This window comes from Ziziphus jujuba, chromosome 10 (genome assembly GCF_031755915.1).
Source record: "Ziziphus jujuba cultivar Dongzao chromosome 10, ASM3175591v1".
Lineage (NCBI taxonomy): Eukaryota > Viridiplantae > Streptophyta > Magnoliopsida > Rosales > Rhamnaceae > Ziziphus > Ziziphus jujuba.
Window position 1 is genome coordinate 24101550 of NC_083388.1, and position 19239 is coordinate 24120788.

Here is a 19239-nt window from a genome sequence, read left to right on the forward strand (position 1 = left end):
CAATCATTACCTATTCCTGTATGGAAATGGGAAGAAATCAATATGGATTTTGTGTTTAAGCTTCCCCTACACCTAGGAGCTACAATGGTATTTGGGTGGTCATTGATCTTCTAACCAAGTCGGCACACTTCTTATTGGTACGAGAGGGTTTCTCACCCGAGAAATTAGCCTAGTTATTTGTACAATGTATTGTGAGTCTTCATGGAGTACCGATCACCATCGTATCCGATCGAGATCCACGTTTTACTTCATGATTATGGCGGAAGTTGGCTGATGCGTTAGGAGCAAGACTCAACTACCGTACCGCCTTTCATCCGCAATCGGATGGACAAGTTGAGCGCACAATTCAGACATTAGGAGATATGCTAAGATCTTGTGTTATGCAATTTTGCAGAAGCTTGGACGAACAACTGCCACTGATAGAATTTGTTTATAACAATAGCTACCAAGCGAGTATCAAGATGTCCCCATATGAGGCCTTATATGGGAGGCAATGTCGGATACCATTATGCCTGAGTGAAGTAGGAGAAGAGAGACTCCTTGTGGCGAATAATGCGGTTGGATCTGTGTGACAGCCCAGACCACCTGCATGTAGATATTGTCTGCTTTGGGCTTGGAGAATCCTTTTACAACCCAGCCCTCATGGGTTTAAAACGTGTCTACAAGGGAAAGGTATCCACACGCTTATAAGCCATGCTTCGTTCCCCTTTCCAACCGATATGGGACTTCACAATCCTCCCCCCTTGAGGCCCAGTGTCCTCACTGGCACACCGATCCGAGTCCAGCTCTGATACCATCTATGATGGTCCAGACCACCCACATGTAGATATTGTCCGCTTTTGGGCCTGGTCTCTTACAACCCAGCCCTCACGGGTTTAAAATGCGTCTACAAGGGAAAGGTATCCACATGTTTATGAGCCATGCTTCGTTCCCCTTTCCAACTGATATGGGACTTCACAATCTGAGTATTTACGGATGACCTTGGATCAGGTGAGGATCACCTGGGATCGGTTGAATGCTGCCCAAGATCAACAGAAGAGTTACGCCAATGTGTGTGAGAAGGATTTGGAAATTGAAGTAGGAGTTTGGGTATTCTTAAAGTTATCTCCTTGGAAGGGAGTAGTATGCTTTGGTCGACGAGGTAAGTTGAGTCCTCGTTATATTGAGCCTTACGAGATTATGGAGAGGATTGGCCCTGTGGCATATAGATTAGCATTACTAGAAGAGATAGCCCGAGTGCACAACGTATTTCATATTTCGATGCTACGAAAATATATTGTAGACCTATCACACTTACTCGAGACTCCTAACATCAAGTTGAGGGAAGATCTATCATACGTGGAGCAGCCAGTGTAGATTTTGGATCGCGAGGAGTGAGTGCTACATAACAAGACCATTCCTTTAGTCAAAGTCTTGTGGCAGAATCACTTGATCGAGGAAGCCATGTCAGGACCCATCCAAGATCCCTCACCAGAATCCCAGAAAAATCCTGATCCCAGGGAAACCTTACTGGACCCTTCAATGGAAAATCCGGTAAAACCTCCCCTAAGGGTTGGACTTACCACAAAATTATCCTGCAGGAAAAACACTTCTAGATACATCCCCTTATTCCTCCTACCTTACCACAATATATTTCCACAGATTTGCAGCACTCCAAGTAAATGATAGGGAATCAATATATGATTCAATAAATATGTGTCCAATCAGTATACAGAACATTATACAATACAATTAAGTACGAAATTTCATAAAATAAATGATAAAAAGGAAATAATACAAGATAGAAAGGAAGGAAGAAAAAGCCTCTGGAACTTTCGGCAACGAACCAAGACGTCGAGCTTACCCCCGGACGATCAATATCGACTAACCTGAGCCTAGGGGAATGAAATTTAAAAAATATGAGATGCTAACATCTCAGTGAATAACCCAATCTAATATACAATTATAATAGTAATAATAATTATAGTACACTTAATTAATTAAGAATAAATAAATAAATAAATAATAATTAATTGGAAATAATATTTTCTCTCAAAACCCTCTCCGTTGGAAAGGTTCTCCTTTTTAAAACATTTTCGCAAAATCCAATTTTTTATGCCCCAAAAATCAAGGAATAATTAATTTAATAAATAATTAAATAATCCAAATACGAATAAAATATAATTAAATAAATTTAGAATACTTGCATTAAAGGAATATAACATAAAAGAGAAATTCAATATATAATTTGTAAAATTTGATTTAATAAACTAAAATAAACAGTTTCAAATATATAATTTAAATAATTATAAACAATCATATAAAATAAATGGTAAAAATATATTATAAAATTCATTTTGAAATATTCAACCAATCTATATAATAAAAATAATATGGCAAGATCCATTCTAAAAACATTGATTTAAAATAAGTGACATAAATTTGAATAAATACATTTTACAAAATACTAATTGGAAATAGGTGATAAGACAAATTAAATACATTTAATTTAAATACAATTTTAAAACTTTTAGGATTTGAAGTTTATATCTGAAAAATAATACTTGATGCACCACACTATATACCAGTGATGCCTTACGATACCCAACATCCCAAGGACTGTCCGATAGGAGGTTAAAGAGAGAAACTTGCATACGGTCACTTCGGCGTCCCGACAGCGCCGCTGCTTAAACCGTCATCCCGGCCATGGAGGGGGGCGACTTATGGCCAATATCAAACTTGCTTGCCTTCGGTCCGATAGCAACTCACGGGAGACATTATAACTTGCGCGCTCATCTACATATACAGTACAGAACAACAGTACTGTATGAATGCGTCTAGAATCAATTACTAAATTTATTAAAATATTCAAGTTTATTATTAAAATACCTAATTTTTTTCCAAAATTCACCATGGGAATTATACCATTATTCTAATTCACATTCCCATATTTTTCTTTAATATCACCAGCATAAATCCATCGATATAAATTCCATCAATTTCAAATCCATCAATGAAATCAATAATAATTTAAAATAAATATTTCTTCAATTCCTCAAATTCCAAAATATAATTAAATCACATGATAAACATAACAATTATAAAAGGAAATTGAAATCACAATTTCTTTTAATTCCTAAATATATTTTTGGCACCCAAACATATATTAAAACAACATACATTGGCAATGTAATTTAGATGGAAATTCTCTTAATATCAAATACATAAAAACATATTTTTCAAATATCTAATTATAAAATATTCCAAGAACAAAATCCAATAATTATTAAATTAAACCTCAAATTCAAGAAAATTCTTAAAACCCAAAATATTTATAATACACAAATAATTTAATTTCCTTCAATTTTGGCATAAAATTTCAATTAGAAATTTACTAAACAATTAGCACATGAAATAAACTTTCCAAATATATATTCAACACAAAATATATACAATTTACCAACCCCAAAATAATTTTGAAAGGTGGGTCACTCACCTCAAGCACGCAATCCAACCAAGATCCTCCATAGGATCAATTCTACGGCTCACACGTGCTCCTAAAACAACAATATTACACAGGGTGAAATAAATTAATATTTTATTCGGCTAAATAATACCGGTATCCGAGGGGGCTAACACAAATGACAACCAAAATTTATGAGTAATATACTGAATCGAAGCTTGTGAAATGAGGATTACGAATCTGGTTTTACTTCCCGGAGATCAGACCCGAGGTGGCCGGAATCTCGCCAGAAAGCTCTCTAATTTTAGACTATTGATTCTCACAATCCGTTAAGAATTGAGAAAAATGGACATCGGATTTGGGTTAGGGGGGTCGGAATTAGTGGAAAAGGATGGGTGGTGCAACTGAAAACTCGCCGGAAAGTCGATTTCCCGACGAACTACGGTGGCCACTGGTCATGATTTTTTGTGGAAAGGTAGATCGAGGAATGGATGATTCAACGGGACTGACAGTGAAGCAAACGAAGGTCAGAATGGAGAGAAATCTGGGTTTGAAATAATCGGCACCGCCGCTTGAAAAAGTCTTGATCCGGGCGAGTCGGCAGTCGGTTGGCCGTGATTTTTGGTTGGCCGACCGATTTTCAGATGGGTGTCAAGGTGGGGTCACGTGTGTAGGTGGGAAATGACCAGGCGACGGTCAACGGTGGTGGCCAGTGGTGGTGGTCTCTCCTCTCTCTCTCTCTCTCTCTCCTCGCCTCTTTCTCTCTCTTCCCCCCAGCCCACATGTGTTTTGGGCAAAATAAAAGCCACCCGTGGGTGACACTGTTCACACACAGGATTGGTTTAAAACATGACACGTGGCACACACTGTTCACTCAAGTCAAAATATATTAAAATATCATGGTATTTGGAAAACTTTACATGTCCATAACTTTCAAGCCACATGTCCAAATCGGGCATGCCACTAGTCTATAAACTCATATCGATGAATATCTCATAACCATGCATGAGTCAAAGCTCAACTTTGCATGAACAAAAAGTCAACTCCAACACCTCTTGGACAGTTTGGATCTCAACTTGTATTGCTCATAACTTTCAAACGGTAGCTCCATTTTTTATGTGCTATTAGTCTACGAACTCAGGATGATACGTACTTTGAAATGATACCTTGGTCAACATAAAATTCCACCCGAAACAAAAAGTCAAAATTTTGACCCTCTCAGTCAACAATCAACCTCGGTCAACGTGCAAAAATTTCGATGTACTTTGGGACGGGGTGTTACAAGCCACATGGGAGCACGAGGCGAAGATGCGCAATCAGTACCCCTATCTGTTCCAATGATATGCAAAATTTCGAGGATGAAATTTTTGTAAGGGGGAAAGATTGTAACACCCCATCCTAAAAGTACGTCAGAATTTTTACACGTTGATCGAGGTTGACTGTTGACCGAAACAGTCAAAATTTTGACTTTTTGTTCTGGATGAAAATATTTGTTGATTAAGCACCATTTCAAATTATGTATCGTCCTGAGTTCGTAGACTAGTAGCACATCAAAATCGGAGCTACTGTTTGAAAGTTATAAGTAAAACAAGTTGAGGTGCAAACTGTCCAAGGGGTGCCAAAGTTGACCTTCTGTTCATGCAAAGTTGAGCTTTGACTCATGTATGGTTGTGAAGTACTCATCGATACGAGTTCATAGACTAGCGGCACGTCCAATTTGGACATGTGGTTTAAAAGTTACGGACCTATGAAGTTTTTCCAATACAGCATTTACTATTCATGGATCTATATGTGTGTGAACAGTGATGCCATGTGTCACAAAAATAGACCCACCCATGAGTGCACAGTGGCACCCATGGGCATTTTGACTAGTTGAGAAGGGGAGGGAGGAGAGAGAAAGAGAAGGAGGAGAGAGAAAGAGGATAGAGGAAGAGAGAGAAAAAAAGGAAGGACTGGCCAACTGCCGTTCAACCATTTTCAGCCACCAGAACAATACCGCTCTAAACCACCGTGACCCACCCATCAAAACCAGCCGGCCAGCCAAAAATGACGGCCAACTGACCTCCGACACGCCCGGATCTGAGGTTTTTTTACCGGCGGTGCCTGCTATTTCAAACCCAGATTTCTCCCCGATCTGGCCTTTGTTTGCCTTACCGCTAGTTCCATCCGTTCACCCATTTTCCGATCTACATTTCCTCCAAAAATCACAACCAGTGGCCATTGGACGCAACTCCGGCAATGATGGGTTTCGGTGACCACTGCTGCTCATCGGGAAATCGACTTTCCCGCGAGTTTCCAGTTGCACCGCCCATCCTTTTCCACTAGTCTTAACCCCCTGAACCCAAATCTGAGGTCGGTTTCCTCCAACTCGCGACGGTTTGTGAGATCCGAGGATCCAAAACCCGACACCTTTTCAATGAGATTCCGACCACCTCGGGTTCGATCTCTGAAAAGTGAGACCAGATTCGTAATCCTCATTTCACAAGCTTTGATTCGGTATATTACTCATAAATTTTGGTTGTCGTTTGTGTTCGCTCCCCAGGTACCCATTTGGGAGTTACCCGATTAAAATATTAAAATAATTAGTATTGTGTATTGTGAATATTTTAGGTGCATGTGTGGGTAATGGAGTTGATCTTGCAGAGGATCTCGATTGATGCACGTGCTTAAGGTGAGTAACCCAACTTCAAAATTATTTTAGGATGTTAAATTATATGTATTTTGTGTTAATTGGTTATTTGAAGAATATGTTTTATGTGTTGAATATTTAGTAAATTTATATTTAGAATTTTGATGCCAAAATTTAATGAATTATAATTATTTGTGCATCAAAAAATATTTTGATTCAAAAATTTTATGGATATGGGATTTTATTAATAATTGTTAAATTTTATTGTTAAAATATTGTGTAATGGTTTTAATATATGTTTAATATTTGAAGGAATTTTCATTTAATTTTACAATGCCGATTTATAATGGTTTTAATATATGTGTTGTTGCGAAAAATGTATTTGGGATTTTAAAGGAATTATGATTTAAGGTTTTTAATTAATTATTGTTGAGTTTGATGTTGATTTTATAATGCATAACAAATGCGTTTACATTATTTTAAGAATATATGAATTCATGTGGTTTTAATAATATTTTTGGCATGATTTGATTTTAAAGATTTCAAGAAAAATATTGGTTTAAGTTATGGTGCTCTCAAAATATATATTTATGCACTTGAAATATTATCTAGTTGATTTTATGATATGGGAAGAATTATATATTATCGATGGATTTATGCTGGTATTATTAAAGAAAAATATGGGAATGTGAATTTGAAAAGCGATATAATTCCCACGGTGAGTTTTGGAAAAATTGTTATTTTTAAAATAATATGGTTATTTGTTTTAGATGCACTCATACAGTACTGGTGTTCTGTACTGTGTATGTGGATGAGCGCGCAAATTATAATGTCTCCCTTGAGTTGCCATTGGACCGAGAGCTGGTAAGTTTGATATTGGCCAGAAGCCGCCCCCCTCCATGGCCGGGTTGACGGTTTAAACAGCAGCGTTGTCGGGATGCCAAAGTGATCATATGCAAGTTTCTCTCTTTAACCTCCTGTCGGAAGGTGCTCGGATGCTGGGTATCGTAGGGCATCACTGGTATATAGTATGGTGCGTCAAGTATTATTTTTTTGATATAAATTTCAAATCCTAAAGTTTTAAAGCCGTATTTAAATTAAATGTATTTAATTTGTTTATTTATCTATTTTCAATTTGTATTTTCTAAAATGTATTTATTCATATTTTATGTCACTGATTTTAAATTAACATTTTTAAAATGTATCTTGCCATATTTTTATTATATAGATTGATTGAATATTTCAAAATGAATTTTATAATATATTTTTACCACTTATTTTACATGATCGTTTATAATTATTTAAATTATATTTTTGACAATGTTTATTTTAGTTTATTAAATTAAAATTTTCGAATTATATAATGAATTTCATTTTTATGTTATATTTCTTTAATGCAAGTATTGTAAATTTATTTTATTACATTTTATTGTATTTTATTCGTATTTGGATTATTTAAACTTTTATTAAATTAATTATCTCTTGATTTTTTGGGTATAAAATATTGGGTTTTGCGAAAATGTTTTAAAAGTGAAACTTTTCCAATGGAGTGAATGGTAAAGGTTTTGAGATAAAATATTATTTTCAATTAATTATTATTTATTTACTTATTTATAATTATTCAAGTGTACTATGACTATCGTTGCTATTATAATTGCATAGTAGATAGGGTCACTCACTGAGATGATTAGTATCTCATATTTTTAAATCTGTTCCCCTAGGTACAAGGATTGGTAGAAGTTCGTCCGGAGCGAGCTTGACTTTTGTTGCTGTCGTATTTCGTGGAGTTCTCTTTCTTTTCATTTATTTCTATTATAATATTTCTTTCCATCCTTTGTTGTATAACTTTCATACTTAATTGTACATTATGATGCTCTGTATACTGTATTAGATAAATGTTATTAAATACTGCATTAGTTTCATGTTTAATTTATAGAAGTGCTGATTATTGTGGAATTAAATTGTAATAAGGTGGAGGAATAAGACGGTATATATAGAAATATGTTTTCAGTGCAAGTAATTGTGGTAAGTCCAACCCTTATGGGAGGTTCTATAGGATTTTCCATTGAAGTGTCCGGTAGGCTTATCTAGGATTTCGGTGAGGGATCTTTGATGGGTCCTGACACTTGTTCATTTGTGCCCTTGCCTCTAACTAGTCTATGTAAACTGCCAATTTCAAAGTCTACTATAGGCACATTTCGTCCAGAGATTTTCACCAATCTCACGAAGGCGTTTAAGGTTCTCTTCATCTGAGTTGCATGTGGAGGTCGACCTTTCATAAGGCAGGCTACCGTCCTGCAATTTTGCTTAGTTTTAGGTACTCAGCAACATTAATTATTATTATTTTTTTTCATTTTTCTATTGTTAAACACAATTAACATTACCATATTTAATTTCTATGTATATATATATAGGATGCATTTGATGCAATTAATTAATTTATATAAAATTTACAAAATTTAAAATATATTAGTTCTGTAAGTCCCATTTAAATATTACATACGAATTAAAACGGATTCTTAATAATGTAGGTAGGCAGGTAGGTATACCTGGGTCCATAAGTAGTTATCCTTGTAGATGCCAAGGATTTCACGGAAAGTATACATGTAGATGTCAACCATATCATCCATTGCCGTAACGAAAATGTCCAGGAAGGAAGTGGTACCACTTGGTCCGAAGAACCAAGATGCAAAGATCTATAATTTTAAGTTTTTGATGTCTCTTGCATGATCCAGTTCCAAGGGAAAGTATTAAGAAATTATTATATATATATATATATATGTGTGTGTGTGTGTGTGTATATATATATGTATATATATATAAAATAAGGTTAAGAAGCAGCAAAACAGAGAGTTTGGAAGTGTTTACAAACAGGATTATTGGCTGCAACACCACCATCAACAAGGTTGAAATTCCTCTACTTGTTTGACTTGTGCTGAAAACAATATGAGGGTAAGTAATAGTAAGGAGCTGCTGTAGTGGCAATGCATACGTACGACAGAAAATGATTATCTGACTCATCTAGTTTTGCCTAAATAATTCTCATTGCAAAGGGCCAAAAAAAAAAGATTAATTAGCTTACTAAACAATAATTAAATTAAGAAAAAGATAATTAAAACGAAAAGACGATGGATGATGATGACAATGCAATTAATTAAAGTACCTTTATGGAGAAAGAAATTGAGGGGTTAGAAATGATCGATATCGGAAGATGGAATTAACACATTGGTGACGGTGTCTTTTGGCTCTTTTTTCACCCAGAGTTTCTTGGATTCTTTTACGAAGTTCTTGACCATCCTAAATTGGAGAAAATAACATTTCTATAAATGTGGAAAAGCTTGTAAAGATAAATGTTAAAAAAAAAGTGCACGGTTTCTCCAGCTTCTTCGGTACATACTTTTTGTCTTTTTTTAACTTTTGAAATGTCCTTTCACCCATTTATAGAGTTTTTTATTTTTTTATTTTTTTATTAAAGACAAAAAAACTTATAAATCATGTAATGGTCAAAACTTCAGAAAACTTGTTGCAATACTTTCCTCTGTACTTTGTAATGTCTTTGTTTTTTTTTTTTTTTTATTCTACACCAAATTGATGTTCTTCTCCAGAAATTTTTTTTTTTTGGTGTTTTTCTAATCGATTTGCAAATAAATTTTTAATTTTTTATTATTTATAAAAATAATTTCTCATACTTCTTAGAAATTTCACAATATTTAAATCTTTTATTCATTATGTTAGAACAAATATTAATCTTTATTTTAGGAAAAAAATAACATTAAATTTTATTTGTCATTAATATTTGTGACTATTATTAATGGGACTCATATATCATTTTACAATTTAAGTGGCTGTCTAAAAGATTCATTTTTCTATGTTGTTTTTTTATTATAAAAATTTAATATATAATTAAATACAATCAATTAACAATTGTCATGTTAATAATAGTTGATTATCACACTAACGATAAATAATTGATAGTGACTCAATAGGAAATAACTATATTAGATTGAATGAATAGATCTTATCCATACAATTTAGCAATGCCACATTTGAAAAGATATTTAAAAGGTTAGCAAATGTAGATGAGGAGAGGATCTTGCCCATTAGAAAACTGATAGTATAGGTAGGGAATTTTTTTTGAAACTGAAAAAAATACAATTTATATTATATATATTCTTTATAGGTTTGATATAGTAGGGACCTTGAGATTTACCCCAAAAAAAAAAAAAAAAAGAAGTAAGAAACTTGTGAGGCATTTTTGAAGAGAGAAATTGCTACATCAGCTGCCACATAGGAAAAGTTTTTTAATAACATTTAAGAAGTTAAATCAACTACAAATAATAAGTAATATTGAATCCCATATATATTTTATAGACTGCTCGTTGCCATTAAGATTTTATTCTAAAAAAATCACAAAATATTTAAATGATGTGTCATTGGTTGGGTGATGTGGCCTGTGTAACACCCCGTCCCAAAGTACAACGGAAAATTTCTAACTTTGACCGTTGACCGAAGGGGTCAAAAATTGACTTTTTGATTTGGATGGAATTCTAGGTTGACTGAGGTACCATTACGAAGTACACGTTGGTATGAGTTCGTAGACTAGTAGCACGTTGAAAACGAAGCTACGGTTTAAAAGTTATGAGCAAAACAAGTTGAGGTCCAAACTGTCCAAGGGGTGCCGGAGTTGATTTTTTATTCATACAAAGTTGAGCTTTGACTCATGCATGGTTGTAAAGTACTCATCGATACGAGTTCATAGACTAGCGGTACGTCTGATTTGAACATATGGTTTGAAAGTTATAGACCTGTAGAGTTTTTCAAATACTGTATTATTTTAATATTATTTTTAAACGTGTAACGATGTGCCACGTGTGACTTAATAAATGTGACCATGTGTCACCATGTTGAGATGGCACATGTCAACCATGCTTAATACCATATTATTTTATTATTGTTATTTTATATAATAATATTATTTAATTATTTTATTTTATTTTCTTTTTATTTCTTTTTCTTTCTTTTTCTTTTCTTTTTTGTTTTTTTTCTTTTCCCCCATGTGGGAAAACACCACCCCCCCCCCCCCCCCCGAGCCTTCTTCTTCTTCTTCTTCTTCTTCCTCCTTCTTCTTCCTTTCCTTTCCTTCTTCCTCTCAGGCCCTCGCCGTTTCTTCGTTTCCGGCCATCGGACAGCCGCACGCGTCGGCCAAAGAGGAGCGGGGGATGGAGGCAAGATCGGCTTCAAAATTTCACGGCCACCAGTTGCCGGACGTGCCTAGATCGGGCCGGAGAAGCCGCCGGTCGAAAATTTTCTCTCTCCTCTTTTCTTGTGTTTTTCGGCCAACGCAGCTCGATCCATACCTCTATTCCATCATTTTCGACCCCTCTGAGTCCATTTCCGAGGTTAGATTGCCCAAAATCTCTACCGTTTGAGAGATCCCTCAAGTTTAAACTCGGCCAAAGCTTTCCGGCCAAATTCCGGCCACCGCCGGTTGAATTGAGCTCAATGGAGGTCGGTAATATGATCCTCATCTCACAAACTTTCCATAGACATATAATTTGTCAATTTTGGTTAACGTTTGTTGTAGACCCCCCAGGTACCGGGTATTATTTACCCGAATAAAATATTAGTTTATTTGACTATATGTAAATCGTTGTTCTAGGAGCACATGTGCATCGTGGGATTGATCCCATGGAGGATCTTAGGTTAATTGCGTGTTCCAGGTGAGTGACCCACCTTGAAAACTATTTTGGGCAATTAATTATATTTATGTTGTGTTAATTTGATATCTAGAATTTGCTTATGTGGTGGAATTTAATATAATTGGGAAAAATGTATTATTTTATATATATATACCTATTGATGCTAAATGAAATTTTGGGTTGTTAAGAAATTCCCGATTATTATTATATCGTGATTTAATTATATTTATTCTGCATGAGTAAGGTATTTTCATAAACTAATTGTGTCTGGATTTTTATATTATTTTTTTTGGGCATAATTGATTTAAATATTTTAAGAAAATTATTTGTTTAAATTGGTGGTTTCAAATTTGATAATTATGCCCGTGGAATATTATTTGTTGAACCTCGCGTTACGAGAAAAATTATTTGTATATCGTTATCGATGGTTTCGTACCGGAAATGTTAAAAGAAAATGTGGGATGGTGAATTTGAAAACTGGTATATTTTCCACGGTGATTTTTGGAAAATCGGTATGGTAATAATTAATTTAATAATTATTTTAGACGCACTCATACAGTATTGGTATTCTGGTTGTATATGTGGTTAGCGCGCAAGTTATTATGTCTCCCGTGAGTTGCCATTGGACCGAGGGCAGGCAAGTCTTATATATTGCGCATCAGCCGCCCCCCTCCGTGGCCAGGATGACGGTTTCAGCAGCGGTACTGTCGGGACGCCGAAGTACCGTATGCAAGTTTCTCTCTTTAACCTCCCCACCAGTCGGTGCTTGGGACGCTGGGTATCGGAGGGCATCACTGGCATATGGTGTGGTGCGTCAAGTATAAATTTTCGGATAGGAATTTCAAACCCTAAAGTGTTCAAAAAATTATTTATTATATTTTATTACATTTTATTTATATTTGGGGTATTTATCTATTGTTTATTAAATTGATTGATCCCTTGGTTTTTGGGAAATACGAATATCGGGTTTTGTGAAAATGTTTTAAAAAGGGAACATTTCCAACGGAGTGAATAGTGAGGGTTTTGAGAGAAATTATTACTTTCAATTGTGTATTATTTATTTATCTATTTAATTGTTGGTATTAATTAATTTCCTTCATTTGTTATATTATTGATATTAAAAGTGTACAGTAAATAGGGTCACTCACTAAGATGATTAGCATCTCACGTTTTTAAATTCCGTTCCCCTAGGTCCAGGTTGGGAGATGTTGATTGTCCGGGACAAGCCCGACGTCTCAGTTCATTGCCGAAAGTACAAGAAGCATTTCTTCCCTTTTTCCTCTCCATCTTGTATTACTTCTTTATCTATCATCGTATTAATTCCACATTTATTTGTATAATGCTCTGTATACTATTTTGGACATTTATGTATTAATTATGCACCAGATTGCTGTTATTCATTGGAGTGCTGTAAATTTGTAAAATCAAATTGTAGTATTGTGGGAGGAATAAGGGGATGAGTATAGAAGTGTGTTTTCAGTGCAGAAAATTTGTGGTAAGTCCAACTCTTAGGGGAGGTTCTGCCGAATTTTCCATCGGAGGGTCCGGTAGGGTTTCCCTGGGATCAGGGCTTGTCTAGGGTTCCGATGAAGAATTTTGGACAGGTCCTGACAGCTTGACACATAGGAGAGCTGATCTCCATAAGTCCCTAACAAAATCCTTACTATATCAAATCTCCTATGCATTATTTAGGTGAAAACTTGTTCCCATAATGTATTAGTTTTGGTTCAAGATTTATCAGACGTGTATAAGACAATTTTTAAATCTTGAAATTATACGTTTTCAAACCTTCAAAGGACCAAAGTAGTTTGGGTATACAAAACAACATTATATGAAGATTTGTAAAATTGTAGATATTCTCAAAATTGTATGCGGTTAGCTTACTTCAAATATTGTAGTTAATGTTAGTTAAAGTTTATTAGACATCTTAAATAACTATAAATTCAGAAAAATAAAAATAAAGAATTAATACAATTTTAAATTATGTGCAATTTTATGTTTTGTTGTTTCAATAATAATAATAATAATAATATTAATATTAATAATAACAACAATAATAATGTTTTTGTTTATTTTCCCTCCTTGTGTTTGTAGTTATTTGTGTTGTCTAATAAACTCTAACATTAATTAATATATTTAAAAGAAGCAAACTACACATAATTAAATAAAAAAATAAAAAACAAACATATTAACACCTAGGATTTGACAAAGTGCTGTGATATTCTCAAAAAGTTTAAACTATATGTATAACATTTTATGTATATGAGGAATTCACCAAGAAAGGTTCTTTATATAACTTAAGGATTCTAATTTCAGCCATTACATTACTATGTTGGTTTGATGAGGTGGGCTTAAAATAGTAGAAACCTCTGGGTTTAAAATAAGCTTTTAGATTTTATAACTTCTTAAAATGAAACATAAATATTAACAATAGTTTAAGTGATTTTCACTTGAGTATTCTTTAATAATGCTATTGGTGTTACTTAATTTCTTCTACCTAAAATGATTTTGTTCTGTTAATTTTTTGACGAAATTTTAATCAATTTGTAATTTTGATTTGTAATGTTTTTTATTTGACAATAGTAAGGAAGAATGTCACATGTTTGAAATATTCGATACAAAATAAATTTCTTTAATTATAAAGCACCTGCATGATTATAGTTCATGTGTTAAAACGATGATCTTGATTCTACAACAACTTGGACTCCCAACTTCTGTCATGTAGAAAGTACTCAACATTCCATTACTTATAAATTAAAATTCTACTATAAATAAATAAATGAAACGGGAGAGCTGAAACATAGTCGTGCAAGTAGTAACTTTTGGCATCTCATTATCAAAAAATAAAAATAAAAATAAAAAAAATAAAAATGAGACTACTATTTTCTTGAATATATGATTTGAGTTCAAATCCCCCATCCTTTTTTTTTTTTTTTTCCTAAGAAAAAAAAAAATCCCTTGAACATTGCATCCCTGCAAGTCAAGATGGCTATCTATTCTGGTGCAAGAAAACAGAGCAAGTCATATTTTACTTGTAATGCAAGCAACTAATGTCTATTATAGATGCTTAGAATTTTAATTAAATGATCAAATAACTAAAACCAAAAATTCTAAAATAAAAACACTTAAAGTTTTGTCTTTCCTTTTTTTTTTCATTTTTTTTTTCATTTTTACATCTTTCGCATCATAATTAATTTGGAGATAGCTCCAAAAAGTTGTCATATTTAGTTATCAAATACCATATTTTATTTCAATATATAGTTTCACATGAAGCAAGATTTTACATTGAACAGCTTCCACACAACTGACTTGGACTTCCAATAACTTGGCTCACAGACATTGACCACATGCATGGCATATATAACCAGCGCTTATTTATATTTAAAATCACTGGGTAGTAGCTAGAATAGCTTTATTTGAAAGCACAGGATCATATACAACGAACGTGGTAGATAAGCTAGCTAAAGGTCTACTTGATCTCCTTCCTCTTCTTCTTTTCATCAGACAGTTTTTTAGCAAACCTGCCAGAGGAGAAGGAAAAAACCAAAAAATGAAAAAAAAAAAAAAAAGAAAAAAAAAAGCTTATTATTATTTATTAGATATGTAAGTAAGATGGAGAAAACTGAAAATATGTTGCAGTACTACTTACGCGAGAAGTTCTTCCTTATTTTTGGTCTTGTCAACGACTGGTTCATATAAACCAGTTTCAATGTTTAATGTTGTAGCGTCTTTGTCCAGGAGTTCTTCACCAATTTTCTTAAGCTTCTTAAGATGTTCTTCACTTGATTTGCATGTTGCGTTCGCCATTTTATATTCCAGCTCATCATCCTGCTTATTAATGTCGCTTTTAGCTAGTCGGCAAACATATATCTTTCAATATTTAAATAATTGTAATACAAATTAAATGCAGCTTCACTTTTAATTTATAAGGGTGGTTGATCCCCCGCAGAATTATGGTACAAGAACATTAAATTAATTATAAAACGAATTTATATAATTAACTATAACCTGAATCCGAAGGTAGTCACCCCGCTTGATGCCGAGGAGTTGGCAGAAAAAATCCATGTAGATATCAACCATACTATCCGATGCACTTGAGAAAATGTCGATTAAAGGGGTGCTTTGGTAAGTACCCGGAGGCCCAAAGATCAAAGTAATAAGTCCCCAATGAAAGTCTCCCATCTTTAATCCATGCTTCTTCTTGAACGATCCGGTTCCGAGGGAAAGGATTAGAAATCTTGTATTACTAAGATCCCTGAAATTCATGTTCCTATCTTTGGAAACCTCCTTCATAACCTCATAAATTGCAAACAAAGTCTGACATTTTTGCACCAGCATCATGAGTATTAGCTATATGTATATTTGTATATATATATATATATATATGTGTGTGTGTGTGTGTGTGTGTGTGTTGTACATAAACAGTAATTTTCTCATCCAGTAATCCTGGACAAATTTCAGTTGAAACAACATGTATCCTTCCTTTTAAGGATACGCATTATCCTAGACGAAAATTTGTCAGAATTCCTCTTATCGTAGAAAAACCATATACATATATATTTTTTCTAATAAGTGTACAAAATTAAAGGGTTTACATACAGGATTATTGGCTGCAACACCACCATCAACGAGGTTAAAAATCCTCTCGTTCGTAAAATCATGTGGAGGTAAGAAATAAGGAGCTGCTGTTGTGCTAATGCACACGTCTGAGAGCAACGGATCATCTCGTGGATTACATTTTGCCTAAAATAATTTCTCATTGCAATTAAAGATCAGAAAGAACAGATTAATATATATTATCTTATTAACAAAATTAATTAAGAAAAAAAAAGATAATTAGAATGAAAAGGATGGATTGATGATGCTACGGTTGTGATTCAATTAAGAGGCTAAGGTCAAAGTCAACAGCTGTTATATATAAGCTTCAGCCATTAAACGATGCCGTTATACTTAAAGGTTTGGATGGATGACGTAGCAAGAATTAGTCTTGTTTTTGGAAGCTTATAAAAGAGACATGACTGCAGAAACAGAGGTGCTGAAAATTAAGCTATCAGCTTTCGATCAAAGGCCATTGTTCTTCTTGTTCTTCTCTTTCTTCTTGAAACCTCTTGCTTATTGTTTTTTTCTTTCTCATGGTATTGATTAGGATAATTCTAGGTGAGTGGTTTGTGAGAAACAGAGAGGTTGTAAAAAGGGTTTCTGGCTTGGTTTCTGGGTGTAGAGAATCTGTATAAACCAAAAGAAATTGCTACAATGGTGTATTGATTTTTGTTCATAGCGCAAGAACTTCTTGGATGGAGTTCGCGGAGGATGTAGGTCCTTTTTAGACTGACCCTCGTAAAATTTGTGTGTTCTTTCTTTCTTTTCTGCTGTGAGTTAGATTAGTGTTGAATTAAGTTTCAATAGATTATAATGACGGTGACGATGAGTATGTAATATATTGTACCTTTTGGGAGGAGAAATTGACTGGTTGGAAACCCATGATATCGAAGGATGTAATAAACACATTGGTGAGAGAGTCTTTAAGTTTTCTTCCTCCCAACTTTGCTTGGATTACATTACGAAGTCCGACACCATCGTGGACCGGATAAAAAAAAGAAGAGCACACCGACTTGACAGCAATCCATGCTTTCGTTAACCGATTTTCATTGTTCCTTTGACCAACCATGTTCCTACGTCCAAAGGTTCATACACTACAGTCAATTCTTGTTTGTTCCTATTTTATTTTTATTTTTTTTCCCAATTAATATTTCTCACACATACTACTAATAACTATAGATCAAAATAATATGCATGCATATGATATATACAGTTCTCTTCTACAATCTCTATCATGTTATATATATATATATATTGTATTGTATGGACATTCACATGTTTTTATTGTGTGGACGTCTTCATTTTTTTATCGTATGGATATTTACATAGATGATGGTTTTAGAAGAAATCGTTGTCTTTGTAGACATTCGCATAATAAAAATGTACTTATGTACGTACCATAAACAGACTATATATATATATATATATATATATAAATATATAAGCTGCATTCATGTATATGTATTATTGAAGGCAAATTTCATTTATACCTCTTCATCATTAACCTCATTTTAGTTTCTATATATATCAAAACAGATCCATTTATCATTTTTATTAGTTAATTTTAACAGTTAAAGACAATAATGAAATTAAAAATATATATTTTATAATAGAATAATATTGTAAAAATATAATTTTAAACTATTAAAATTAATTGATAAAGACAGATAAAATGACAAATTAGTCTCTTTTGATAATTATAAAAAAATTTTAGATTAATGATATTTTTTCAAAAACATGAAGTCTAATGTAAATAAAATTTTTTGGTATTATTTATTATTTATACACATCAAAATCCAGCCTGAGTACAATCTCCCTTTCTTAGTTGTAATTTGTTTAATATTGATAACATATATATATATATATATATATATATATATGTATACGGTACGTACCTTAATCTGTCAACCGTCTGAGGCACTGTTTTTGCTGGAAAGATAGTTTTAGACTCCTGTAGATAGAAGTCAGTAATCTCTTTTGCAGCACACAAAGGCAGATTTTCTTTGTCACGAGTAGGACTCTTTGGTGCTGTAAGCATGGCTGTTATTAGGCCTCCAGTGCTTGTCCCAGCAATGTAGTCGAAGTAATCTTTAATCCTAGCATTTGGATCCTCATCCAAACTCTTTTTTTTTTTTTTACATGAGAATTTTTGTCAAATATTTGTTTATAATATATATATATATATATATATATAAATTCTATGGTGCTAATAACAATGGTTTTTAAATAAATCATCGTTTTCGTGGGCATCTACATAATAAAAACGTGTCTATAAATAGACTCATATATATATATATAAATGAACAAATTAAACAACTCAATCCTCTGGATGATCATAAACAGATATATACCTGCAGCTCCTTTTCGAGAAATTCGAGAATTACTGAGGGGATAATGCCTCTTACTCCCCCACCGTCGATGCTCAGAATAGTGATAACTTTCTCATCTGGAAAGTCAAAAACCAAAATATAAATATATATATATATATATATATATATATTTATATATATAATTACTTTAATGTGCTATTGTAGAATTAGAATCTAATTAAAAAGAAAATAATAATATTAAAATGCATATATATATATATATATATATATATGTATGTATATATGGTACCAACTCACCAGTCATTTTCTAACGTTAGAAAAGAATGATATTGGGTTTATTAATTTGGGGAATTGTAGAGATAGTGGCTGATTTTGGAAATGATATGTGTTCCTCTTAGCCCTGACCCATTTTATACACATATAGGATAAGGCACTTTCGTAATTTGCCACCTTTTTGGACAGCTCTATATTTATATGGGGATATGCGTTGCTTGAGTAGGTCTTTTATAGGGAATCTCTAATTCAAGTAAAAAATGCTTA

At 33.4% G+C, this 19239-nt stretch overlaps 2 protein-coding genes across 2 annotated transcripts; one reads left to right on the forward strand and one right to left on the reverse strand.

The window, feature by feature from the left end:
- The first annotated feature begins 975 nt into the window (after positions 1 to 975).
- LOC112490670 (uncharacterized) lies at positions 976 to 1356 on the forward strand. Its single transcript, XM_025070895.2, has one exon. The coding sequence runs from the start codon at positions 976 to 978 to the stop codon at positions 1354 to 1356; it is 381 nt and encodes a 126-aa protein (XP_024926663.2).
- Positions 1357 to 14993: 13637 nt separating this feature from the next.
- Positions 14994 to 19003, reverse strand: LOC112490761 (patatin-like protein 2). The gene is made up of 8 exons (XM_048469154.2): positions 18997 to 19003; positions 18721 to 18815; positions 18265 to 18491; positions 17217 to 17442; positions 16370 to 16513; positions 15779 to 16087; positions 15420 to 15598; positions 14994 to 15291 (listed from the first exon to the last, which is right to left on the reverse strand). Exons 1-8 carry the CDS (start codon positions 19001 to 19003, stop codon positions 15240 to 15242), a joined length of 1239 nt encoding a protein of 412 aa, XP_048325111.2. The 3' UTR covers positions 14994 to 15239.
- Between the last annotated feature and the right edge of the window lie 236 nt (positions 19004 to 19239).

Coding starts and splice junctions, on each gene's coding strand:
- LOC112490761 (XM_048469154.2), bottom strand. Junction 16,514..17,216: donor TCAATTTCTCCTCCCAAAAG/GTACAATATATT, acceptor AAATTATTTTAG/GCAAAATGTAATCCACGAGA. Junction 15,292..15,419: donor AATAAGGAAGAACTTCTCGC/GTAAGTAGTACT, acceptor CTCCTCTGGCAG/GTTTGCTAAAAAACTGTCTG.
- LOC112490670 (XM_025070895.2), top strand. CDS start 976: ATGACCTTGGATCAGGTGAGGATCACCTGGGATCGGTTGAATGCTGCC.